The sequence below is a fragment of the Natator depressus genome, chromosome 22, assembly GCF_965152275.1.
Source record: "Natator depressus isolate rNatDep1 chromosome 22, rNatDep2.hap1, whole genome shotgun sequence".
Classification (NCBI taxonomy): domain Eukaryota; kingdom Metazoa; phylum Chordata; order Testudines; family Cheloniidae; genus Natator; species Natator depressus.
The window spans coordinates 7,037,849-7,063,941 of record NC_134255.1 but is presented as its reverse complement, the minus strand read 5'-3'; the positions used below and the strand labels follow the sequence as shown (position 1 = coordinate 7,063,941).

Here is a 26,093-nt window from a genome sequence, read left to right as displayed (position 1 = left end):
AGTCCCAAAGGCCCAATTGTACCTTCAGAATCTGCCCCATCCTTGCTGGCAGGGCTGCTGATGAGGAGTATGTAGTGCTCACAGCCCCTGCCAGGCTGTGGAGCAAGAAAAAACAAAGTAACTTATTTTCTTTCCTATCACTTAATTTAGTTTTGGTGAAAAGGTGCCAGATTGACAGTGCAGGAACCTCATGTCTTCAGATTCTCCACAGCACAGATGCAACTTAGGTAGCAGCTGTACAAGCTTTTCCACACTGTGTGGTCAATGTGCTTGAACCCTAACTTAGAGGGATCTGAGGAGGAGTGGGTCGGTGTCTCCATGGCCCATTCCATTCATACTGCTGAGACTGCCAACGAGGGTTGGATATGTTTTTTCCCCCATGTGTTGGAGACATCTGTCATGAAGAACTGGACTGACACCCATATTCACAGAGGCCACCAAACAATCATCACATGGCATCAGCCACTAGCGACATAGGATGGATTTGAACGGCTCCTCTACTGATTTCCGGTAGCCACCACACTATGCTATGGCTATTACTGCTTGTTGGGGGTGGTTTAATTACATCAATGGGAGAGCTCTCTCCCATCCGCATAGAGCGGCTACACGGGAGATCTTACAGCGGTGCAGCTGCGCCGCTATATAACGTCTGTAGTGTAGGCATGGTCTAGGTGTATGATCAGGATGCGGCCAAAAATGTAATGACACAGTGACTATCTATAGAATAAAGAATCCCAAATTACGCTGCTAGCATGATGGTAAATTGGGTCCTGAGGAAGGATTTGATCAAGGCAAAGACAGTGGCCTTGCATGTGAACTTAGGGTAGACATTCCATGCAGAGCAGGCAGCATGGAAGAAGATGAGAAGGTGTTTATTGGAGAATTATATGATCAGTATATGGCAAAGTGGAGGGTAATACAAAAAGTCCCAAGGGCAGAAGTATGGAGGGGTAAAATTATGCAGCACCTTGGAAGTTAGGGGACCTGGAAGCTTAAGACAAGTAACTTACTGGTGTAAGCTGAATCATATTTGACTACAACAGCTGCTGCTGCAATCATCATGAATGCACAAATCATGTTCAGTATTTAAAAAAGAAGAAAAATTTATTAATTTTGTTTTTACACCTGCCAGAAATCACAATCCTATTAACACTATAACGGTCACTGAATGTACAATAAACAGACACATTTAAATAACAGAACAGGGTCAGAATGATGCAACTAGTATGTCAGCTTCAGTGTCCCACGAAACATCCAGATTTAGTTCCAGGTTTTTTAATAGTTCTTGGAAAGAAGCAAGTAAGATTCTTTTGGAGAGTACAGAGTCAGGGCCAACTTCTGCGCTCAGATGCAGCATGAGCAGGGGGCCCCAATGGAAGCCAAAGGGAGCACCCAGCATGTAATTCTTAGGGCAGCCTTTAGCTCTCAGTGACAATGAAGGGTACTCCAGAATTAAGCTCTGATGGGACATTATTTAGGAGACAGAGATCTTTGGGCTGGCTCCAGCAAAAGAAAAGAAATTCATATGTTGTCTGCACACAGCCATAGAAACAGATTTTCTTTTTTAAGAGGGGCCCTGCACTACAGACCCAACTGTAGGACTATTTTTCACTACCAAATTTCTGTTCTCTCCCCAAATCTGTGTAATCATTATAATTCATTACCTTGGAATGAATATGCATGATGCTTAATTCCCAGGGAAGATTATGTCTCTCTTTGTATATACTGTAATGTATTCTCATCCATCCATTAATTTGGGACACAAAGTGAACCACCACTTTGGTTTCTGGCTGGTGGTTTTGTACGTGGTGCCTCTGTGAGACACAGGACAAAAATCCTTGATAAACAAGATACAAGTTCAAAAAGGCCATTTTCAAACTGCATTCCATAACAACTGGCTTGTTTTCAACTTGAAATAACTGGTACAAGAACAAGTGTCCCCATTTAGCAATGTTTTCTAAACAGAGTTGAAGAAAACATTACTTTTTAAAGCCTACATTTGCAATGCTTTAAAGGCTTATTCTTCATATCTGGAAACTGGACCTTGAAAGACTTTAAAAGACTCCTGTAAAACGGTAACTATTTACCATGTGACATTTTCAGATCTCCTACTTCTCATTATCTGTAGTACCACATATCTGATTTTAAATTTGTAGAATTGTGTAGAGGAATGTGTATACCTTCATTTTTAGTCAGTAGATCGTCTGGCAATCTAAGAAAAGCCCCCCTTTTTTGAATAAGAAGCTGTGAGGCAAAGTCAGGGCAGTTAGGTTCCTTCTTTTCTCCGACACAAACAACATACCAAAGGCCTGATTTTCAGAAGTGCTCAGCACGTACAACTCCAGTTGAAATCAATAAGGATGACCGTTGTTCAGCACCTCTGCAAAGAAAGGGCCTGATCCAAAGCCCAATGAAGTCAATGGAAAGATGCTCATTCACTTCAATGGGCTTTGGATCAGGACCCAAGCCCCTCACTTGTTAATGCCCCAGCATTTCGGAACAGTCAAAGCAGGAAGATCCCAGGTACAAATTTAGTCTACACTTTGGCCAATCACTTCAAAACTACCCTAAAACAATGCTGAGCTGGCCAATATTTAAACAGGGTTTACCTCATCGTGCACGGTCATTATTTCCACTCCATATGAACGGATATGTTATTTATCACAGCAATATGTGTCACCAGGCTTCGCCATCAAGTAGTTGTCCAGTTACGGTTTTAAATTGTGATTTCAGTTTAAGGTTTGGCATCATCGGGCCTGCTACTGCAACTCCTACTCACTCACAAGTAGCCCCACCAAAACCAATGGGGACACGTGTATAAGCCAGGGATCTTCAGTGCAGCACGAAAGAAAAGTTATTCAAAATAGAGATCTCATCTGTTAATTATTATGTCACAAAAGGCCATTAAGACCAAAGTTTACAATGTATCCTATTAGACACTGACACTTTGGGGTAGCTTTTCAAGTAGAGTCACTAGAGATTTAGGCATATTTAGTATCTCCCATCAAGAATCAGTGGAGCTGTGGTGATATTCTCCTCAGTACCAGAGTAAAAATTACCCCTTCCCCTTAGTTTAAAAACAAACAAACAGACCCTTAAAGGGGAGCAATGTAAGAAAAAATAAACTGCTTTAAAGACACAGCTTCCCTTTCTCCTGGTCCCAAACCATAACACAAGCTCTATAAAAGACCAGGTCTGCCGGATCAAGCAATCCTTTGAGATGGCTTTCATTGTCCTATAATAGTGGTCCACTAGCATTCTTTTTTTATGTTTCCTGAGTCCAAGGCTGGTCATTTTATGAAACAGTCCATACGAATTGCAGCACAAGGTACGTGGAAAATCAGCGCAACCAACTTTCCATTCAACCTTCATGGGGAAAAGAAATTAAATTTTGAGGCAGCCCTAGAGATAAGTATACCACATTTGCAAAAAGTGTGTACACAGGGAGTAGGTTACAAAGGTTCTCTTTTGACATTGCAGGTTAAAGTGAGTTTCAAACAGCAATTGTAAGGCACAGAGTTCGGAGTGCCTTTTTACTTTAAAACTACCAAAGAAAAGGTTTTTTTTTAAAAAAAATCAATTTCTTTAAACTCCCTCCCCCCATTCTCATTAGGGGTCACAGCACAGAGCTACTATTCAGGTTTAAGCATTACTGAGCCTTTTATTGGTTTACAAGGGAAAAGAAGAGTTCCCTGTGAGTGCAGGGGAAACACAGTATAGGCTCCGTGTTACCGTCATGTGCTATTAGGATTTCAATTCCAAACATTGAGGTTTCAAGACTGCATCTTTCATTCTCCCCAGAACTTCTTGGCAGGGCAGCGCAGAGAACATGTAAACAGTTCTAAAAGGTTGCTAAAATAATAATTTAATTGACTGCTTGTGCACAGTTTCACAGCTTCATTGTTACATCTGTCTCTCTCACACTCACGCACACACAAGGAGTCACCGATTTGCTGCTTCTTTCCAGGCGGTCTGCTCTTTATCTAGCTGGTATGTTCCCTTCTTCCTTGGCCATTTAAAAATAAAGACACAGAGAGCAGTTCTGACATACAGCGAATACCACAGGCAGTTTATATGATGTCTTTTTGTTTACCTGTAGATGGTAGAAATGTACATGGGGCATAATCTGCCGTTAGCTAATTGTTTGGCAAGTATTTTCTCCCATCTTTATAATAAATGTTGTATACTATGATACTTCCACAAAGGGAAAATAAGGGTCCTCAGACATGCCAAAAAGCAAAGTTCTGGGCAAGCAGTTTCCGCTTCTCACTTTTTCCTTTTCCTTAAAGATTTGCATATTCCCAAAGGGTTTTGAGGGTATTTTTTAGTTGTTGCTGTGACTTAAACCCCCTTATAAAGCATCAACAAGAGCGCCAAGATTCTAGCTGAAGTTATGTGAATGAATACTTTAAAACATAATGAGCTCCAGGACACCCAGATGTTATGGGGGAGAGATTGTCCTTAAAGTCAGGTGACACAATGGGATTTCTTCATTCGTGCTCTGCGGAGAAAGTTCTTGGTTTAGTGATGTGCACTTCACTGCCCCCATTCCCGTCGGTGGTTGTAGTGATGATGTACTGCGTGGTTTGCTGTTGATTGGTTGGTTGTGATTCCAAGGGGTCACAGTGTGCTGATGGCTGAGACACACCCACCTGCACCCCACTGGAGAGTGAAGAGTTCTGTTTTACATCCAGATCGGGTTGACCTTCAGATATCACATAATGGGTCTGCACAGAGAGTAGAAGCACAAGTTATGGTTGTGTTTCAGACCCGCTGAATAGCCATCTTTCTCTCACACCTTCTTATTACAACTTTTCTGTCTCAGCACTGGGGGATATTTTCTATATGAATGGGCGATTATAAAACTAAACTGTATTGCATTTAAACGTTGACAGAAAAAAAACACAAACAGGATACTTTCAAAGTTGTACGGCTCATTTAACTACTATAAAAAAAGGGGTTAATTTAACATTGGCTAAAACCAACTGTATAGTTAACCCACCCATGCAAAAAATTTAAATAACTAACTCACTTTACAATAACTCTGAAAGTCTCCTATTTTGCCATACATTCCAGTGGGAGCTGTATTTTCTGTATTCTATATCAGTATGTTGGATCTCCTGCTAGACAATATGAGTATCATGGCAGCTTTCACTGAGTCCATTCATACCATTCAGTTATGCAAAGAGTTTAAAAGTTTCTAAAACTGTTTTGAAAATTCATTTCTATCTGTAGCCAGCTTTAATAAATATTTACTTATCTGAAGTATTTTAACTAATCAATACTACTAATTTGGGCCCTGATCCTGCAATCATTAATGCAAGGGAATAGTCCTGGACTCAGTTTGATGAGCTAAATGAAACTATTTGCTCATGTAAAGCCACTCATACGAGTAAATGTCTGCCACACGGTGGCATCAGACTGTAAATGCATTGGTACAGGGTTCTTCATTTTCACTTGTGTGTAGCAGGGTGATCAGCATATCCAACTAAGCAGCAGCTAATGATTGGCTTTGATTCCCAGCTCCTACCTGCTGGGCTTCTCCTTAGGCCAGGGCTTGCTGCTCCCTAGCTCTGCAACCCCTTAAAGGGGCAGATCACCTTGCCACCCCACCTCATAGGGATTGTGGTACGACATAAATAATTAACTATGTTTCCCTTGAAGTAGATGACTGACACTTTCCCACCAAATAGATCATTTCTTGCCTCCTGGATCCTAAAGAACAATGCCACACTGCTCCTCAGCTTTGGGCCTCCTGAGTCCCAGCATGTAAGGTAACTAAGGGTTGCAAGCGTAGCTACGGACACTGCCCCAATATGGTACTTGGTACAAGTGTTGCAGAAGGCCTGTGACCTTTTAGATTATACAATTCTATCTCTCTGTCACTTACACACACACACACACACACACACACACACACATTCAGTTTTTATCAGTTGTAAGGCACATTAGCTCCTAACTTCAGAAAACACCTTTACATGTACCCTTGGTATGACACCACCATGTTTCCTACTTTGGGCCCCCCTGACATTTCTTTTGGTGTTTCTTTAATGTGTTCAGACCGAGCGCTTTATGTCTAATTCATCCTCCCAGAACAAAGACTGCCATCCTTCTGCTTACCTGGGTGACTGCTTTTACTTGCCCTGTGTTCACTGTGGTGACAGGAGTGCCTACAGAGGTCTCTGCGATCACATACTGACCCTGTGGGATGGCCATCATCTGAATTTCAGATGCTAGAAAAGAGAATGAAGAATTATACTTAAAACACTCTCAGAGGTTAGTATGGAAGACAATAATAAGGGTGGCCTGAGGGTCAAATAAAGCCTGGGAGTGCTACAATAGGGCCTGAGACTATCCCCATTTTAACGCAGAGGTAAGGCTGACTGGCCAAGAGTACAAGTTTCAGCATGAAGTGCAGTGCGGCTGCTTAAATCAAGATGGAAGTTTCATGCTGGCACCCAGTCTCCAAGGGCTGCAAGATTAGGCAGCAACTGATGCCGGATCATGCAATTTAAGTGTTGGGCTTCTGGTGAGTTCTCAACACAGCCTTCATCTGGGCAAAATTTGAGCTCCCGTGGAAGAAAGAATCAGACACTTAGGGCCGGATCCTCAGGTGGTGAAAATCTGCATAGCCCTATTGACTTCAGTGGAGCTACACCAACTGACATCATCTCGGGATCTGGCCTTTAGTTCATAGCCATCATATCCCATCGTTGCCACATATGGAAGTATTCCTCAAGGATGTGTTGTTCCAGGATTCATAGGGGGTTGCTGGCCAGAGTTGCACAGGAAGGTACTTGACATCAGGTGTGAAAAGTCCATTTTGTGTCACCCTCTCCTAAATGAGCCTTTTCGGAATGCGTTCGGGCTTTCCTCTGAATTTAAACAATCCATTCTCCAAGTCAGACTTATTCGTGCCAAATGCACTCCCCTTGGAAAAGAGAAGCCAGCCTGCTAAAACAGACCACTTAAAGCATAAGGGTGTGACTCCAGCCTGGAAAGGGGAAAGTCCAATAATAATAGTTTGTATTTATATAGCCCTGTTCCTCTTCAAAGAGTTTAATGAACATTAACTAATGAATCCTCCCAATCCCCTGTGAAGTAGGGAAGTATTACACTTCCCATTTTACATCTGGGGAAATGGAGGAAAAGGGCCTAAGAGACTTGAATCCAGTCCCAAAAGGAGTTAGTGTGATTGCTGACCTCCTCGCATTTCTGATACTTACGGTAGCTACGAAACGAGTTCCATGTGCTGGGTAGATACGTGTGCTGGACCGAGGATCCTTGCTGTTGCTGGAGAGTTTGGCTTGGTGCTGATGTGGTTGTTTGCATTTGGGAGGGGCTGAGTTCCTGCTGAGACTGTTGTGATGAGGGACTCAATGGCTGAGCTCCCACCTAGAACAACACCATGAAAACAGACATAATTATTTATCTGCCAGCACGGTAAGGCTTACACGCATTTGTACTGCTGGAGGTATATTCCTCTTAGTATTAGGATACTATCGGACTAATCCTTTAGTTGACAATGCAAGCCTCAGCCCAGGTCAGCAGCGATCAATAGTTATTGCACATTTGCAGCTGTCTTTTGGCACAGGAATCAGTGGGTTCCCTGAGTCATTCCTAGTTGAAAAAATGTCCGTATCACAACCACTCCCACAACCGGCAATCTCAGAAGAGGCCGAACTCTGAATGAATGCGCGTGGAGCATGAACTCCTTTCTCATCCTCAGGTCTCTTTCATACCAGGGCAAGGGTGGCAGAACAGTATGGGAACATCTTCCGCTGCTGCCACCCACGCTGCACCTGTTCTGTGGACAACTATAAACTTCGTTGCATGTTTACAATTAAGTCCTGCTCTACCACTGGTCACTGTAATAATAATAGGCAAAGAGTCACCCACGAAAGCTCATGCTCCAATACATCTGTTAGTCTGTAAGGTGCCACAGGACTCTTTGCCGCTTTTACAGATCCAGACTAACACGGCGACCCCTCTGATACTGTAATAATAACAGTGCTTTGATCTTCTATAGCACCTTCCACTCAAAGAGCCTCACAACCTCTTTGTGTGCTCAGTCAGTACTATTAGACCCAGTTCCGAGATAGGTAAACGGAGGTAGAGAGATGTGATTTGCCCAACGTCACGCAGCAAGTCTGGGGCAGGGAGCCGGGATCAGAACCAGAAACAGTACAAGTCTTTTAACTGCTCAGAAAAGACCAGTACTACAAACTGAACACTCTCTGGGGCAACAAGAGTTGAATTTTGAACTTTCTGATGCTTAGGAAAAGGGCTTTAATCCTTCTTCAGATAGTTTCAGTGTGTAACAGAAATAATTCATTATTGGTCTCAGAGCCTGGGAATTAACTGCCTGGGAATACCTCTGCCATTAGTCATCACTGCTTTAAAACAAGTAGCCAGAGAGTAATGTGGGGGCTGTACCTACCTTCAAGGCTGTTTCTCTACATGATCCCCTGGCTTACATAAGAGAGGGCTGCTGGCAGAGCATTTTCAGTGAAGGGCCTTGGAGTTTACCTCACTCCTGTGTCTGCCACAGCCTGATTTGATGACTGCAAGGCCTATATTTTACCTCAAGCTTTTCCGAGGGAGAGATGAAGTCAAATAGGGTTTTAGGACAGATGACTGGGAGACTCCTGAGAATCCTTTATTGGCACCAAGCCAGCGTGTAAATGCTTTTGTTTAAATACTGTGTTAATCTTGTACATACAGGAAGAGACTTGCATTTTTAAAAAGAAACTGTCCATTTAAACAATCTAAATAAATTAATAAATCATTATCCATATCTCTCATAAGCTATCTCTGCATTTCTAAAATACCCACCACCATTGTACGTGGGCACTTTATATTTTCAAATATGCACTCTAAGTATCATTAGCCCTATTATACGGATGGGAAAACTGAGGCACAGAGAGCTGGTTAATGGCAGACCAGGATTAGAACTCAGGATTTGCTAGCTTCATGCCGAGTCCATAACGTCTCTCTAAAATGCACATCTTCCCCTGAGCTCCCTTGAGGATGGCCAGTATTCGCAGATCTGTGAACTTCTTTCATCCCTTTAACCATATGGAGTCATAAATATGTCCACCTAAGTGTCTTTACACCCCTACCTTGCATATGCTGCGATAAATGGGAATATCTGGGAACTATTAAATAATATCAAGATCCTAATGTTGCAATGGCTCCATGTGCAGTACTCTTAAGGATTTCAAGGGGAGTCCTACGGACAGAGCATCAGGTGCATAGGGCTGTATAAAACTCCAGCTTGAGCATCCTGGCACGAAGAATGCTCTTTGCATGGAGAGCGTGGGATACCTGTGATGACGACTGCGTTGCTGGGGCTGGCTCTGTGACCTGGATATGCTGCACCTGGATGGCGTGCTGGGTGTACGTCTGGGGGTCATGCAGCTGTCCAACGTCCACCGTGGAATGCTGGGACTGGTGAGGTGAGGTAGCCTGGGAAAATCAAAGCAGAGTTGTGGACTGTAAACTCTCTGGGGCAGGGACTGTGTCCACCTTTCTGTTTGCATAGTACCCAGAGCAATGGGGCCATGATCCTAATGTTGGGCACTATCATAATACAAATATTAAACAATAAGCAACACTTGGATTGATCAGTAGCCTGCGTTACAACAGGGTTGTTGCTAACTTGTAAACAGGGCTAAAAATTTGAGTCATAATGGAAGGTAAATGATAAATTTAGTGGCGCAAAGAGACAGTTCTCCAATTATTAAATCTATCCAGTTATATGGTGCCAATTACCATAGCATCTGAGTGCCTCACGATCTTTAATGTATTTATTCTCACAGCACCCCTGTGAGGTAGAGAATCCACTGTACAGATGGGGATCCCAGGCACAGACAGACTAAGGGCAAGTCAATATTTCAAAATTAAGTCGCCCCAAGTTAGGTCGACGGACAGCCACCACAGTAATTCAATCGCTTTTGCATGTCTACACTACGCTCCTTATGCTGGCGGTGCACACCCTCACCAGGAGCACTTGCACAGATCTAGCTGTCAGTGTGGGCATTGTGGGACGGCTTCTGACAGGCAGCGCCAGACAGTGTAAGCAATGCCGTGTCTACACTGACACTGTGTCGATCTAACTACATCAACCTAAGCGTGAAACCTCTCGCGGAGGTGGAGTTACCCATCCGGGCGGTGTAGTGCGCGAGTTACATTGGTGGGAGCTACGTTTTAGGGTAGATGCTTACAGAGTTAGGTCGACATAAGCTGCCTTACGTCGACCTAGCTCTGTAGTGTAGACCAGGAGTAAGTGATCTGCCCAAAATTACACAGGAATCCGTGGCAGATCAGGGACTTGAACTCCCAAGTCCTAGACTAGTGCCCTAACTACTGGACCATCCTTCCTCTCTGTAAATGTATGTGTTCATACATTCCAGAACTGCATATCCATGCTCTGATTAGATACAGATCTATGTTAGGGGAAAGAAAAGTGAAATTTCCAGTGTCTTACCTATTAAAGACCCTTAGAGGCACCAACTTCTACTTAATTATAGTAATTTAATTAGAGACATCACACCTTGTTAAAATCAATGCAAAGCTGCAGGCACCAGAATCTCAGCAGCTAAATCATTAAAACTTCATAAATTCATGTCAAACGGTGCCAGTATTTAGGCCATCGTTAACAAGGGGTGCAGCATTGCTAAAAATGAGCAACAAAAGGACAGGAAACAGCTCCCCATTTCAGGCTCAAATATAAGCTGTTTGACACTTTCAGATCCACCCAAGCAATCAGAGGCTGAAGGATGTAAAGGAGCTGATCTGGTTGTGCAAAGCTGCCTGAAATCCATTTCCCCAGCTTCATTAATCCAGTTACCCTCTCTATTTATTTTTACGGGGGTTACTGAATGTCACAGAGGATTCCGAACACCCTAAGAGTTAATACATGGAGAAAGCAAACACTTGCCAAGCTTTCAGATTTTGGCTCCAGGTCTCCGGGAGAAAGAAGAAGTTCAAACTGCTCCTCCCAAGTGCAGAAGTGGGTCACCCTCTGACTCACTTTGTCAATTCCCGAGGGGCAGCCCCTGGAGCAGCACCGGAAATTTAGCTTGAGCTTCAGTCTCTAGGTGAGACCTCCCCAAAACCTTTCACCATCATAACATTTTGTTTAAAGTCTTCAAAACCGTGGCGTCACTCAGGCTCGGGGAGAGATCTAAGATACATCCTCAGTCGATTACCTACCTGGGCCACTTGCACAACCTGCAGCTGTATGTGCTGGGGCTGCTGCAGGCCAGCTGTGGATTGTGACACAGGGATGTACTGGATTCGCTGATAATCTCCCTGTGGGGTTCGATAGTCTGTCGTCAGGGTCTGGGACAGTTCTGTCATTGCTTGCGTCAGCAGATCTGTTGTCTGAGGAAGAGAGGCACAGTGCATCGTGCAATGTTATCTCTTGGGCTGAACACTTTGCACGTTTGTACTTAACCTAGCCTAAACCACTGAAGCCTGGTCAGTAATTTAGAAGAGCTTACTGTGTATGGAGCTCCGCTTAATGAGATTCTGTCAGCAATCAGGCCAGTGGGAGTGCTCTGTTCTACATCGTGGGGGACCCATATTTTCATGCTCACTCTCTTTCCTTATCACTGGCAGGGGACAAGGCATACAGGAAGGAACATCACACTCTCCCAGGTTAAGATTTACTCTCCTGTTACTCAATACAGCTGTACTCAGCTTTTAATTGCTGTGGGCCACCTTCCCAAAGACTGACATTTCAGACAACCACAAAATAATCACATCTTGTAATGGGGCTGCAATGGGTGTGTCATGCTGGCAAATAATTGTGAGAGAACAGTTCATACGTTTGTAGAGTCTAAGGCCATAAGGGACCACTGAATGTTCCAAAGACGAACGGTTACATTTCCCAGCTGCGAATCCAGACCTCCCGTCAGAGGTCAGACTAGATGATCCCAGTGGTCCCTTATGGTTGTGGGGGCTTGGAACCAGGGTGGACCGGCAGCCCCCGTATCAGCTCCCTGCCCCCCTAAGCTCCCTGTGCAGCAGCCGCCCAGCAGGCTACGATTGCCGGCAGTTCAGCTGTCCCTCCCCCCACTGCCATGTGCTGCTCCTGCCCTCTGCCTTGGAGCATCTCTCCAGAGCCTCCTGCTTGCTGTGTGTATGTGTGTGTGTGTGTGGGGGGGGGCCTCAGCTGTCCCCCTCCCCCCTGTTCCTGCACCCCGCTTACCCCATCTTCCATAGAGCAGGTGGGACACACGACGGGGCTCAGGATGGAGGGAGCTTCCTGGCAGCAGCTGCTGTCTCAGCTTGCTGATTAAGGCAGTGTATTTAAGAGTGGGGTAAGCTTACTTAAAGGAGCAATTCTCTCACACACAGGGTGTGTGTCTTGGTCTCTCTCTGCCGTGCTGTCTCCCCTGCCTCCACTCATGCTGCCTTGTAGAGTGTGAGGCTACAGTAACAACAATGGGTTAACCCTTGAGGGCTCAGCCGAGTGCTAGTTCATCATTTAGCAGTAAGGCATTCCCTGGGAAACATCCCACCCTCTGACTTCACCACCTCAACCAAGCTTCACAACCATCATCACTGTGTACCGGTATTAAATTGTTTGTTTAAAACTTATACTGTGTGTGTGTATATATATATATAACATAACTACAACATTAAGTGAGGAGTTACTATACACTGACTCTTGCTACCTATGCTAGTGGGTTCCAAACTTAGTTCCATCCGTTCCCAGCTACAGAACCTATGTTGGTGATCCTCAGCGCCCCGCTTAATTCAGCCTTAGCCTCACTCAGCCATGTGCAGAGAAACCCCACATGCCAACATCACACTGTTACTATCTTCATTCACAAGCCAAAAGAGATCTGGATTCGCAGCTGGGAAATGTAACCGTTCGTCTTTGGAACATTCTGAAAACCTTCCTGTTGGTATAACTGAACTGAATGGTAAGTGCCATCCTTATGATCTACAGGACTGCGAAGCAAGAGAGGGTCCTAGGCAGCCAGAGATGAGTTTATTCCCCATCTGTTCCAGCTGCTGAAGAAGCAGATAAGGCAGCTTTATGAGTTACAGATCTTGCCTGAGATTCATATTTCCCCAAAGAGCAGGATGCAAAGTGGCTGTTTGTTTTTCTCTGCTTGCACCAGCCCTGTCAACCAGAAAATGATTTCTACAATAGTATTTTAAGGTTACACAAAAATAAAGAGGAAGTTCTGCTCCTTGCAATTGTAGCATTTTTATTCAAGTATTGGAGCAAACGCATGCATCAAAAGCCCGATCGAGAAAGTCCTATTCTAGCATAAGGGCACTTAAAGTGGCAGTTAGGCACATAAATGCACAATTTACACATCTTAATGCAGATTTAAGTGCCCAGACACTAGAATGTGATATTGTAATGAAGCTGAAACCTGCTCTTTGCTCTGTGTTTATACAGCCATTAAGCAGAACAGGCCCAGATCCTGTTTGGTATTCTTAGGTGTCATCATAATAGAATGAACAAATAATAAACAAAAAATTGGATCCACAAGCTCTGAATTATTCTTTATAGAAGCAGAAATGTTGTCCTTCCAGGAGCCTGGTCTGTGTTTCCAGGTTGACTAATCATTTCTGCAAATATATTCCAGCTATCCTACCTACCTAAGTGAAGCAGTGCTGCTCTGTGCTATTGTATTTACTAAACCTGAAGAAACAATTAACACTTGGCTAATCTGATGTACCAAGCCAGAAGCATCAGGAACATTTTCTGCTAGTACAGTGCCGAGCACAATAGGGTTCTGGTCTGCCACTGGTGCTATGGTAATATAAATAATAATAGTAATTATGGACGAGTTTGCCCTCTCTCAAGCACACACTGGTCACTGTTATTTACAGTTTCAGTGAACAGTCTTGAAATAAAGTTTAAAGTGTGGATGACATTTTTTTTAAATTTTGCAGGTGGTTGGTCCTTTGCCATTCAGGGGAGACCAGAACAATTTTCTGGTCTCTGCCATTCGCTGACTTGGCTGCTGGGAGTGTTGTGAAGGCAGCATGCTTCACCAGTGGTGATGGAGGGAGCTGAGATCACTCAAATAACACCCCACCCAAATGATTAAGGGGTGGCTTTGATTAGCTCTAAAGGGAGTATAGTCCAGTCCTCGGCCATTAGGATGGAACAGGAGATTTTCCAAAGCGCTAAAGTGATTTAGGAGCACAAGTTCCATCGACTATTACTGGAACTTGTGCCCTAAATCACTTAGGTGTTTTTGAAAATACCATCTGGAGTCCATAACATATGAGTAGTGAGGACAGGAGAGGGTGGGGTAAGGCTAGTGGGCAAATCTTTAGATCTTTAAACAGGGAGGAACAACAGTAAATTGCATAGATTCATATACAGAAGTGATCTATGGGAATGTCTCAACATAAGCCTTGTAATACCAAAGTGATGGGAGCCAAGCAAATGCTAATAATCATTATAATCTAGGATATCTGACTGTTTCACTCAGCTGGCCTGATTTACCATCCTTTGCATTCTTACCACAACGGTCTCTCCAGTAGTGCTGTCAGTGGTTAAAACGGCAGGGGTGGAACTGATGACGGCTGCTGCCAAGGGCGTGTGTATCGTGTTAGGGAGCTGAGCAAACTCAGGGTGCTTCTTGCGAATGTGTTGTACCATCTTGGTCTGTGGAGGGGTGCAGAGAAGAGGGTTAGGGAGATGGCCAGCGAGATTCCTCAGACCATGCGATGCTCTGGTCACCAGTGAGAAAACACAAAGACCATGGAGTTCATATGAATTAGACTTGCCTGATGATGAGCTTTTGCCTCTCAAACTCCATGGCCCCAATCTCCCCCACACCGTCAATGTTTTGAGTACTTGTTCAGAAGAGAGCAGAAAGTCTCTTCTGTCTCTGACTCCTTCCTTCCTCTCTGTACTACCCATCTCATAAAAAAAGACCCATCAAAAGAAACCTAAGGGGACAGTTTTGAAAAACCCACAAACAACGTTCGCAAAAGTGGCCCTGATTCTGGGTGCCTCAGAGTTTGGGTGTTCAACCTGGGACACGCTGTGCCTGATTTTAACAGGTGCTGAGCACCTGCAACAACCGTTGTCTTCAAGTGGAGCTGTGAATGCTCAGCACCTCTGAAAGTCAGGCCCAAGATGTCGCAAGTGACCATCCCAAAATGGAGGCGTGCAAAATGAGAGGCCACTTTGGAAAACCTGGCTGCCAGTGTTTAAAAAGCAGGAAATACTGTGAGCGAAAGCTCTGCGTGTACCATGCGAGGCCCACTCCTAGAAAACCAGGAATTCATCAGGACTCAACCCTGGAAAAGGAAAAAAAAACACTCTTTTAAACTCATGTACCCAGGAGGGGCGTAAATATTATCTCCTTTGGCTAAGGGATGTTTTTCCGGAATATGGTAGGGTCTGAATGTAAAGTGCTATAGCTATCTGGAATAACACTCTGTGTAAACAATTTTATTCTGTAATAGAAGTGTCTACATGGGAAGGTATTCTGTTAAGAGCTTATTCCACAATAGCTATTCTGGTCAATTTCCACATATAGACAAGCCCTGACACCCAGGCAGATAAAGCAATTTATCCAACATCACACAGCAAATCAATGGCAGAGCTTGGAATAGAACCTAGGAATCCTGACAACCAGTTCCCTAATCTAACCACTTCACACTTCCTTTCTTTGTAAATCAAATAAACAGTGTTCACATTGTTAGCACTCAGTTAGCTTGAAATCAGCTGTCTGATTCATGATGAAAGGGCTGAACCCCTGGATTGACCAATGCAAGATCTGTGGTGGAACAACGTCACAAGGGAGGGGCTCTGTTCTGAGGCAAGGAGACACTCACAGTACCTTACTGCTGTACTGTTTGGAACAGTGAGGACAACAGACTGGGGGAGTGGCTATAGTGCCCGTGAGCTGGGTGTGAGTACTCAGCATGGGGTCTGGCTCTCCCGGTCCTGCTGGGCGCAGTTTCCGGATACTCGGAGGTAGCTCAGCACCGGGATGGTTCTTCAGAATATGGGCTTTGCGTTTGCTGGCACTCTTGTACACCTGTGGGTCAAAAATTTGGAATGAGAGCAGCATAACACCAATGGCAGTGCCCAAAACAGATAGAGTTTGTGTGTCTCCACCCAGAAAATTCACATGCCTCTTTTAAGAGGGATTTGTAGAACAATTTTATATAATCGTTGTTTCTCTCTGTCTCACACACACACGTATCACTTTACCAGCCGGTGAGACAAGTATCTCCAAGATGGAATGTAATAACTGCTCGACGCTGCACAGAAACCCAGCGCTACACAACTACTTAGGTCAGGAATTGAGAAGGAAAACCCTATTCAACTGACAATGGGAGGCAGAATGTAATCACCTGAACTGGAATTTGCCTAGGCTACTAGGATTAACATCTCTACTCTTGCTCAAGCATCACTGGGTCTTTAATAACTACAAGAGATCAGCAAGTCTGTTTTAAGTCTAGTTTCTTTAGACACATCTTAGGAGCTCCAGTTAGAGAAAAACAGCAAAGTAACCCTGTATACTAATGTTAAAAAAAGAAGCAAGCTAAACAAAACTAAAGAAACCGTCAGCAAGGAGCGGGATGCTCTTCTCAACCACAGATAGGAGGCATCAGTGAACCACATTATGAAGGCAACTTTTCCAGAATAAATAAAAGTCCGTGTCAGGGAGAGAGGCCAATGAGCAGGTCGTACTCAGGGAAAGCAGAGGCGCCCACCAAAGGCAAAGGAGAAGAAGCTGCAGGCTACAGAACACTGGGAATCACTGGAATGTGGCTGAGAAGTGGATAGCTCACAATAAAAGGCCAGATCCTTCAAGATAAATAGGTGCCTAACTCCCTTTTACAAGTGCTGAGCACCCACAGCTCCCGCTGAAGTCAAAAGCAACGGGGGGTTCGCGGCACCTCTGAAAACCAGACCTTTAGCCACATGGGCTCCGACACTGCAAGGAGCTCGTGGTGTGTGCAAAAAAGCTGAGCCTACAGACGCTACGAAGTTCGCAACCCCCTAATTGGACTGGCAATCTTCAACACCGAGATCAGACACGGAGTCCTTAGAACAGGCTCCAAAACAAAGTGGAGAAAAACTGAACTGAAATATCTGGTTTGCATTTAGTTGCCCTAGCTTCAATGCATTTCTGCATGGACAGAGCTGGTACGAATGCTGCTGGCCAGCTCAGCCAGGTATTATCTCAAGAAAATCACAAGTCCTGCCACGTGTTCATACACACAAATTGGTTGCAAGAAGGTAGAGGGTTGTGCTCTCATTGGTGACTTCCTCACATACCTTATCACAGTACTGGCAGAAGTAATCTCTGTTGGGTTTGATGATGGGCAATGTTAGCTCTGGCACCTCCTCTATTTTCATGTCTGGATGTCTCTTTGATAAATGATTCACCTGAGAGAAAGAAGCAAATCAGAAGAAGAAAATACGTTACAGCTGGAAGCTAAACAATGGACTCTTCTCTTGGTCACGGGGAGTATGGATTCCCCAGCGCACTGCCCCACCAAAACATTGCTAACCAGCCACGCCATGCCCACCTGAGGGCATTGGGCTTCACGTCCATTTGTGGTCAGTTGCTGAAGGTGAACCTAGTCACCCTGCATCCCACTTCCAGTTTGTTGAGCTGAAAGACTTGCTGTTGGAAAAAGCAAAAATGTACTCACATGAATTTCCTTTGGTGAACGTTCCTGATACACGCTAGTTTAATTTTGTTTGAGCCAGTGCCATGGAAAATCCAGGGGGGTGGGAGGTGTCTGATTCAGACTGATTTTTCGCATTGCTCCAGAATTTGCTGGCTCCAGGCAGCAGTACAGTTTGTGTGTGTAACAAGGTTCCCAATGCACTGAGCATCCTTCCCCACTAATCTCACAGGGACGGTTTCCCGAAGAGGCATTTTATTTCTTGTGGGGCAGATACTAGAATGTGCATGCCTGATCCACATAAGAGGAAAAGAGGGTCAAACTCTCCAGGGCTGGGAGCAAGGTTTTATCACCAGAAGCCCCCTGGCTATGTAACTCTTTATTAGCAGAGATCGCAACCACCCTGAGCCAATGTGGCGTACAATACAGATGTGTTTGCACAAGCTTTCCCTCAGTGACAAAGGCTGGTGAGGTCCCACACAGGAAGGAGATAAAAAAGAGAAAAGAGAGAGAAATAGTAATGGGGACAGAGGAACAAAACAAACTTCCTAGTAAATAATAAAGGAACATCTGGAAACTGAGCGGTGGAGCCTCCCTGTCCCATCTGGACCATGCAATTGTATTACTGATCTCAAACTTGGTGCCCAGACAGCAGGATGATGGATGTATTATACATCACAATGCTTATACACCATGGGGACAGGCCAAAAAAAAAAAAAGAAAAAGAAAAAAGGAAAGAAACAAAAAGAGGACCCTTTGGAAGAACTACAATTCCTGCAGTTCTTTCTCAACATTCCTCTGTTCTAATCACCTGAAATTTGCAGGCATTTGTTTACTATTCACTAAAGCTAAATACAAAAGCTATCTTATGTAGTAAATCATGCTTAATCAACAAAAGTTCACTGGCAGAGATCTCAAGAGCATCAGGACACTAACCAACATGCCTCTCCTCCGGAAGCCCATCATGCACAGTCGGCACTTGAACATGAAGCTCTCGTAGTCAGTGGAAGCTATCCGAGGCTTGAAGGTTTTGGAGCGGCTGATTCGATCAGCTTTCTTAGCTTCTCTTTCTGGATTATGCATCCTTTGCATGTGCTCTCGGAGCTTGTCTTTCCTCTGTTTAGGACAACAGTCAGAGAGGAAGAAAAATCAATTTTACAGCATTTGTTTGTTAAAGGGGTGGACAAAATGCATACCACAGAGAGGTCCATTCTTGGAACTGTCATCTCCAATAATGGAGCAGGCAGCTAAGATATGGATGGAGCATGGCATGCTGGGAACTTTTGCTTCTGTGGGCTGCACTTCATTATGAAAGAAGCTGACTGGAGAACTGGATCAATAAGAAGCTACAGAACCTTTCATTTCTAAGTTTATGGTTGGCAGGCACTGAAAGCTGTTACCTGGCTAACGCTAATTCACTGGTCTCTGAGAGATGAGCTGGTGGGTCTCAGTCCAGTTCCCAGTGGCAAAGGGTTCCCATGACTACAAGTTGGCACGAAATGTAACCCTTGATGACAGAGCCCAACTGCTGACTAAGCTGTAGAGGCCAAGTTCCCCCCTCCCCCCCCTAGAAATAGCTCCTCAAAGGCAGAGACGAGGCTTGTACCTCCACTGGCTATATCTGGGTAGAGGTCTCAGGGCTGAATTATGGGACTTTTCACAAACACATGCAAAACATAAGGGGAAAATACAGAGGGCAGCTGCAGTTTGCTCTGTTCAATGCAAAGATGCACATGTATCCATTTCTAGTTATCTTCCTGACTTCAGTGGGAGTCCTACTTAAAAATGATCTCACTAGGTGGCCCACTGTTGTTGTACATTTTTTCCACCCAACCCTTTCCATTTATGCACCTCTGTCCTGCACTCTGCATAATGGTAACAATAGCTACTAGGGCTGATGTTATCCATGCTGTGAAAGGCTTTATAATAATAACAATGTTGTAATATTTTGCACTTTTGCAGCAGCTGTCATCTCAAAATGCTTTACAGGCATTGTTATGCTTCTGAGGTATCATAGGCTCTATACTATTACACCCATTTTACAGATGGGGAAACTGAGGCCTAGAGAGATTAAAGTGACCTGCCCAAAGCCACACAATAAACCAAGATCACAGTTGGTAATGGAAGCCTGGAGTCTCGACTCTTGGGCACAGCCCATTACACAATACTTCCTCTCATAAACAGAGCATTTCCGTCACTTTTCCTCTAAAATAACCCTTTCCCTAGGCAGCATGAATGCCATTGTTTTATTTGTCCTTCTAGTTTGATGCTATGATCACATTTTGCTACACTTCTTAACCTTTCAGAGGCTGAAGCAACTTATAGTTTTATGCAGTGGTGACCAAACTCACAACATTATTGTAGTTTGGATCTTACCAGAAAACTCTCACACGTGTTTATTAGATTTCTGCTCCCCTTTGGTCCAGTTCAGTTTCATACTGTCCCTTTAAAAATCTCTCCATCAGTTTAATTCCATCTGTTCTATACTTAGAGTTCTAATTTTAAGATCAGATATCCATTGCCACTTATTATAACTTATTTCTTGTGGCTTGTGTGGAATATTAGTCCATTGGTGTAAATGGATTTCCAATAAAAAAGATTTCCGAAACCAAGTAATGGGAAGCACAATGTTGGTGGCATTTTGCACCAACGCTGTGCAACAAAGTGACTCTACAAGTGGATGGAAGGAGGATGGACCTGCCCGTTGGTGTTAACAAGCTGATTACAAGCAAGAGCTCAATAGTTTGCTCAGGCCAGAGAGAGTAATTCAAAAATGTATGCTGCAGCACGTACACTGCATAGATTGGCGCATGCAATCTGCATGCAAACCTAGCATGTCTACAGGTGCTGATTGCTTCCGTTTCTGGGAAGACAATCTTGCTGACAAAGGAGGGAGAAAAAGCTGTCCCGGTATCGCTTTGGGAACACCACAGCCTAGTAGATACGTTACCTTGAACTGCTTGCCACAGGTGGAGCACAGGAAGTCCTTGCGGTCCGAGTGTCGCAGCATGTGGAGCCGCAGCTTGTCGGGGCGGCAGAAAGCCTTGTCGCATTCCGTACACTGGTAAATCTTCTCCGAATGGAAGCTGCGCACGTGCTTCTTCACCTGGCAGTGAAGACCACAGAGAAAACTCAGGGCACTCAAGATGTGGAGCAAACAGACCACGGAACCGTCGCAGCAGCTCTTAGCAACGCAAGGGGGAGACTTGGTTACTGCTGAAGCTCTGTTCTTTGGATAGAATCCATCAGCACAAGAAACTGAACAGCCTTGAATAACAGTTTCCAAGAAAACGTTAGACAAAGCAGTTCCCTAGTGGTGCTTTGGAATCCTATTCTCTTGCACACCTGGGAGATGTAGAGATGGGCCAAAAGAGTGTTTAAGAGTTCTCTAGTCTGTCCTAGGGAAACCTCAATTCTTCAGTGGTTTACCAGAATACTTGGGGTCCTGATATTAGCTTAACAGATGCTAACAGCATAATGAATGAATCCTCATAATCTTTGTTACAGATCTGCATGGACACTCTGATCTCCCGAGGAATGATTCTCGAAGGCACCTGCAACTGCATGACTGGGTATTCTAAAGACGATAAAAAAGGATGGCTGACGTAGTGGCAACTTTTACCAGACCAACATCTTCGAGTTACACAGTCAGCTGATGCTCATTCCCTCTATTTCTTTCATTTGAAGGAAATCTGAGAGCACAGATTAATTCCTTTTGATCAGAAAGAATTAGGTGGCGGTTACAGTACGCATGGGACATAGGGAGCAATTCATTTTGAACACCTTCCGGCGTGCAGTTTCCTTTGCATGTTTTAGGAATGTCCTTTGCCTGGTCAGGTGCACAGCAAGATCTGTAATAAAACAGCTAGTAAGGCTTGGAATTCCAAATCCCAGCATGAAGAAAACAGGATCTTTGATGCAATCCTTATTTTCCTCCTGCACCATGGAGCCACTTGGTCTCTATATCTGCTCAACAATAATTACTCAGGGAAGTAGACCATGATTTCTGATTATTAATTCCCAGAGTGACTGGACTTAATTATTCATACAACAGCATGTGAAAAAGTGGAAAGAATTTGGTAACCTTTCTCTTACTAGATCAGTTTAACTGGAAAATTGATGGGGGAGATGGTCATAGCTTAGGTAACTAGTTTGTTATTTTCTTTCTGCTCCATGTTAACAGAGGCTGGATTATTTTGGGGATGGAGGGTTGTAATAATAACCCCCCCACACCATCTTTTCTTCTTTGAACTTTTGGATAATGCCTATCAGTTCCTGGATTTATCACTTGACTTGAAACTGGATTTCCGTGTTTAGTCTCAGGTCATGGTACCTTTGTGAGATATATGTCATCTTCTTTATTCATGTTAAGTGTAATGAATGTATGTAAGGTAGGTTTACGTTTTTCTCACCAAGCAAGAAAACAGTACTTTAAAATTTCTATAATGTCTTTCATCTTGAAGGACTCCACAAATTGCACAAAGGGGTTACATCACCCACCACTCAAACGCAGCTACTTCTTGCATGGAACGTGGAATTGAAGAGGAATATACTCAACTGAACCGACAGGAGGAAGTTAGGGAAGCAGAACATACTGAAATGCTCTGGAATTACTGCCCCGGACTCAACAGCATTACTCTTGCAAAAAAGGCCATGGGATTTTAAACGTATAATGCATTTTAATATACAAGTTCAGCAGTTAGGGACTGTCATAAATATAAAGGGAAGGGTAAACACCTTTAAAATCCCTCCTGGCCAGAGGAAAAACCCTTTCACCTGTAAAGGGTTAAGAAGCTAGGATAACCTCACTGGCACCTGACCACAATGACCAATGAGGAGACAAGATACTTTCAAAGCTGGAGGGGGGGAGAAACAAAGGGTCTGGGTCTGTCTGGGGGATGCTTTTTGCCGGGGACAGAACAGGAATGGAGTCTTAGAACTTAGTAAGTAATCTAGCTAGATATGTGTTAGATTATGATTTCTTTAAATGGCTGAGAAAATAAGATGTGCTGAATGGAATGGATATTCCTGTTTTTGTGTCTTTTTGTAACTTAAGGTTTTGCCTAGAGGGATTCTCTATGTTTTGAATCTAATTACCCTGTAAGGTATTTACCATCCTGATTTTACAGACCTGATTCTGTTTACTTTTCTTCTATTAAAATTCTTCTTTTAAGAAACTGAATGCTTTTTCATTGTTCTTAAGATCCAAGGGTTTGGGTCTGTGGTCACCTATACAAATTGGTGAGGATTTTTATCAAACCTTCCGCAGAAAAAGGAGGGTAAGGTTTGGGAGGATTTTGGGGGGAAAGACGTTTCCAAACGAACTCTTTCCCAGTAACCGGTGTTAGACGTTTGGTGGTGGCAGCGAAAGTCCAAGGGCAAAGGGCAAAATAGTTTGTACCTTGGGGAAGTTTTAACCTAAGCTGGTAAAAGTAAGCTTAGGAGGTTTTCATGCAGGTCCCCACATCTGTACCCTAGCGTTCAGAGTGGGGAAGGAACCTTGACAGGGACAAGTGTACATTCTGATGTCTGCTGCATCCAGCAAGAGGGAAGAACCTGTTGTGCCATGCATCTCAAACAACCATGTGCGATCAAGAATTCTGTTTCACGTTGTCCAAAAGACTGCACCAACACCACTACACCATGCTGGGGTATTGGGTCACTACTGACTGAGAGGGAAAAGTGCCATCTACAAAATGAACGTTACCACTTCCTGCAATGCTGTCAGTTTTCCCATCCACAAACTGATCCTGCTTAGCTTGTAAGAGCATACAGACTTACAGCATAAGCTGGCCTGAATGGAATCAGTACTGAGAAGCATTACACGTGCCCAAGGTCTGGAAGCCATTGCTTGTGGTCAGCATGGCACTCACCTGGATAAAATCGGGAAAGCGCTTTTTACAGGTAGGGCAGGTGAAATAGCCATCATTGACATGGATTGCCACGTGATCTTTAAGCAGGTCCAAGCGGTCAAAAGATTCAGGACAGAAAATACAGGAATATGTTTTCTGGTCCAAGTGGAACTTCATGTGACTCTCCAGAGCGCTGCTGTTGATAAAACCCTTATTGCAAATGTCGCAGGTCAGAGGGCAGTTCCCCTCCCGCCCATGAAATCGCAGGTGCTGATCCAGCTTGTCCTTCTCCCGGAACGCCTTCCCACACTGCAGGCATTTGAAGGGACGGAACGACTTTCGGATGAATAGATGCTGAAGAGCTGCATTCTGAAAGACACACCCAAGAAAGAACATCAGTGTTTATTATCACATACAGACTTTACATACAAGTATTGTCAAATTTAAGTGAGCCAAGATGTTGAGCAGTTAAATCTCAAAAGACCCCTTTTGAGGTAGAAATGTATTATCTCCATTCTACAGATGGAGAAACTGAGGCAGAGAGTGATTCCGAGACTTGCCTAAGGTCACACAGTGAGACAGTAGCAGAGCCAGGAACAGAACTCAGGAGTCCTGAGTCCCCATGCCCTGCTCTAAACACATTTTGACACACAATTTTTCTGTAACATAAACTTACTCTTTCCTCTCCAGGGTGGGCTTGAGCCTGAGAGGTGTTGGGCACCTGCAACTGATCTCTCAGGACGAGGCTCTGTGTATTTATATTTGTAGATGAGCCACCACATCGAGGCATCTCCCAATTACTCATACGCATTGTCCGTTAGCAGAGCCTCTGGGAATCTGCAGCCTTTTGGGGGGGGTCAGTTTCTGTACCACGGAGCATCAGAGAGATCTGCAGCAGTGGTTTAGCATGGCCCCAAACTAATAATGCTGGATCAAGTGGATCTCTGTGCTAACCTAAACCTGCTCAGTATTATTAACAAAGAGGAATGGGAGTTTCAAAAACATTACAGCAGGGCCAGATAGGCAGCTTCAAGAGCAACACGTAATATCTTGTGAGGAACCCACACAATTCTACCCTTAAACGCACACTGTGTGTGTGTGTTTGTGAGTGAAGTAGAGAAGTGAACACACTCACAGAGAAACACATACAGAGTTCTGGTAGAATTTTGTGGGCCAATCAAAGGTATTTGATTATATCTAATCAAGCATTAATTGCATTTTTATTCATTACAATGTTTAGACATTAAACTCCATTAAATACATATTTTTAAATTAACTTTCTAACGTATCTCCTGCTATTGTTCTTCCTTCTCTTTCCCTTTTCCTTCATTCCATTTTTCTTTCTTTCATTCTCTCTTTCTATCGTATATCTTTTCTTCTCTTTCTCTCGCCCCCTCTTTCAGTGTCTGTTTTCCTTTGATCTAGTTTTCCTATAACATTTAACAACTGCTGTTTCTTTCCTTCTCCTGCCTGCTAGATTAGACAAATCCAGCAAAGCCCTGCTCAGCTCCTGATCTCTGCTCTGGCTGCTGTAGGAGCAGTCACAGCCGGACTTGCAACCTGTGGAAATAGTTGGTTGCCCAGTGGGCCTGCATTTCAGTAGTGGCCAGGAACTTTTTATGCTGGCTGGCAGTGCATATGGAAGCAGACTACACTGACAAATATGAAATCTCATATTACAGTGCAGAAGACTGAAATGGCCTGGTGATTCTGCCATTTCTCTCGCTGTGCTATTGACATCTAAGGAATTTTTACACTCCTTCAAGACAGGATCTCCCGTCCAGTGTTTACTGTTGTCTCCTTTCCACTCAGCTTCTCTAATTTTTTTTTTTAATCCACATCCATGCTAGTCAGGGAAACACGGCTAGAATGCTGCTAGTTACTGTGTTTGAACATGCTTGTTGTTATTAGCATGCTTTAAAGTAAACAGAGTCTTAAAGAACAAAATTCCCTGGTTAAAACCATCTCCACTCTCCTTTCTTTATGGGACTTCTTGGCTGGCATGCGCTGCTACTCTTGAGTCAGTGTCAAAAGCAGATACTGATGAAGCAGGGTTCAAAGCTGCTCTGTCAGAATTAGAAGACACCTCGGCAGTTATTCTGGAGTACTGGGCTACAAACACATGAAGAGAATCTGAATGGTTCTCTCCACTGTCTAAACTGTAAAAGGAGGAAACCATGCACTCTTTCCAGTAAAAGAGAAACATAAGAGCAACTGTTTATAGAAAACTAAAAAACACTATATATATATATATATACATACATACACACACACACATTTCCCTTTTCCCAGGTAATCTCAGACACCATCCCATGGCATAAGGAAAATTTCTAGTCACAATCAGATGATTTGGAATGTTCAGCGACACCAGTGATTAATTTAGCTGAAATCCTGAGTGCCTTATAATGGACTTCACTGGAGTTGGGAGTCACTCTTATACTGGAGGCATGTTGCTCTGTTACTGAGTCAAATTTTAGAGTGGTTGGTCTTTATTTTAAGACACAATAATACCTCAAATTCCTATAGCACTTTTCATAGAATCATTGACATAGGGGGCTGGAAGGGACCTCAAGAAGTCATCAAGTCCAGCCCCCTACA

The 26,093-nt window shown here is 43.9% G+C and overlaps 1 protein-coding gene across 3 annotated transcripts in view; it reads right to left on the bottom strand.

The window, feature by feature from the left end:
* Positions 1-1,125: 1,125 nt before the first annotated feature.
* Positions 1,126-26,093, bottom strand: part of PRDM10 (PR/SET domain 10) — a 72,516-nt gene continuing 47,548 nt past the window's right edge. For all 3 annotated transcript variants that reach the window (XM_074936624.1, XM_074936627.1, XM_074936625.1), the window contains exons 13-23: positions 23,517-23,864; positions 20,594-20,749; positions 18,580-18,759; positions 17,288-17,398; positions 15,837-16,037; positions 14,507-14,650; positions 11,218-11,388; positions 9,328-9,468; positions 7,227-7,395; positions 6,121-6,233; positions 1,126-4,727 (exon numbers count right to left, since the gene is read on the bottom strand). In XM_074936624.1, coding sequence (XP_074792725.1) covers positions 4,491-4,727; positions 6,121-6,233; positions 7,227-7,395; positions 9,328-9,468; positions 11,218-11,388; positions 14,507-14,650; positions 15,837-16,037; positions 17,288-17,398; positions 18,580-18,759; positions 20,594-20,749; positions 23,517-23,864 — 1,971 coding nt within the window. In that variant the 3' untranslated portion in view covers positions 1,126-4,490. The remainder of the gene's footprint in view (positions 4,728-6,120; positions 6,234-7,226; positions 7,396-9,327; positions 9,469-11,217; positions 11,389-14,506; positions 14,651-15,836; positions 16,038-17,287; positions 17,399-18,579; positions 18,760-20,593; positions 20,750-23,516; positions 23,865-26,093) is intronic.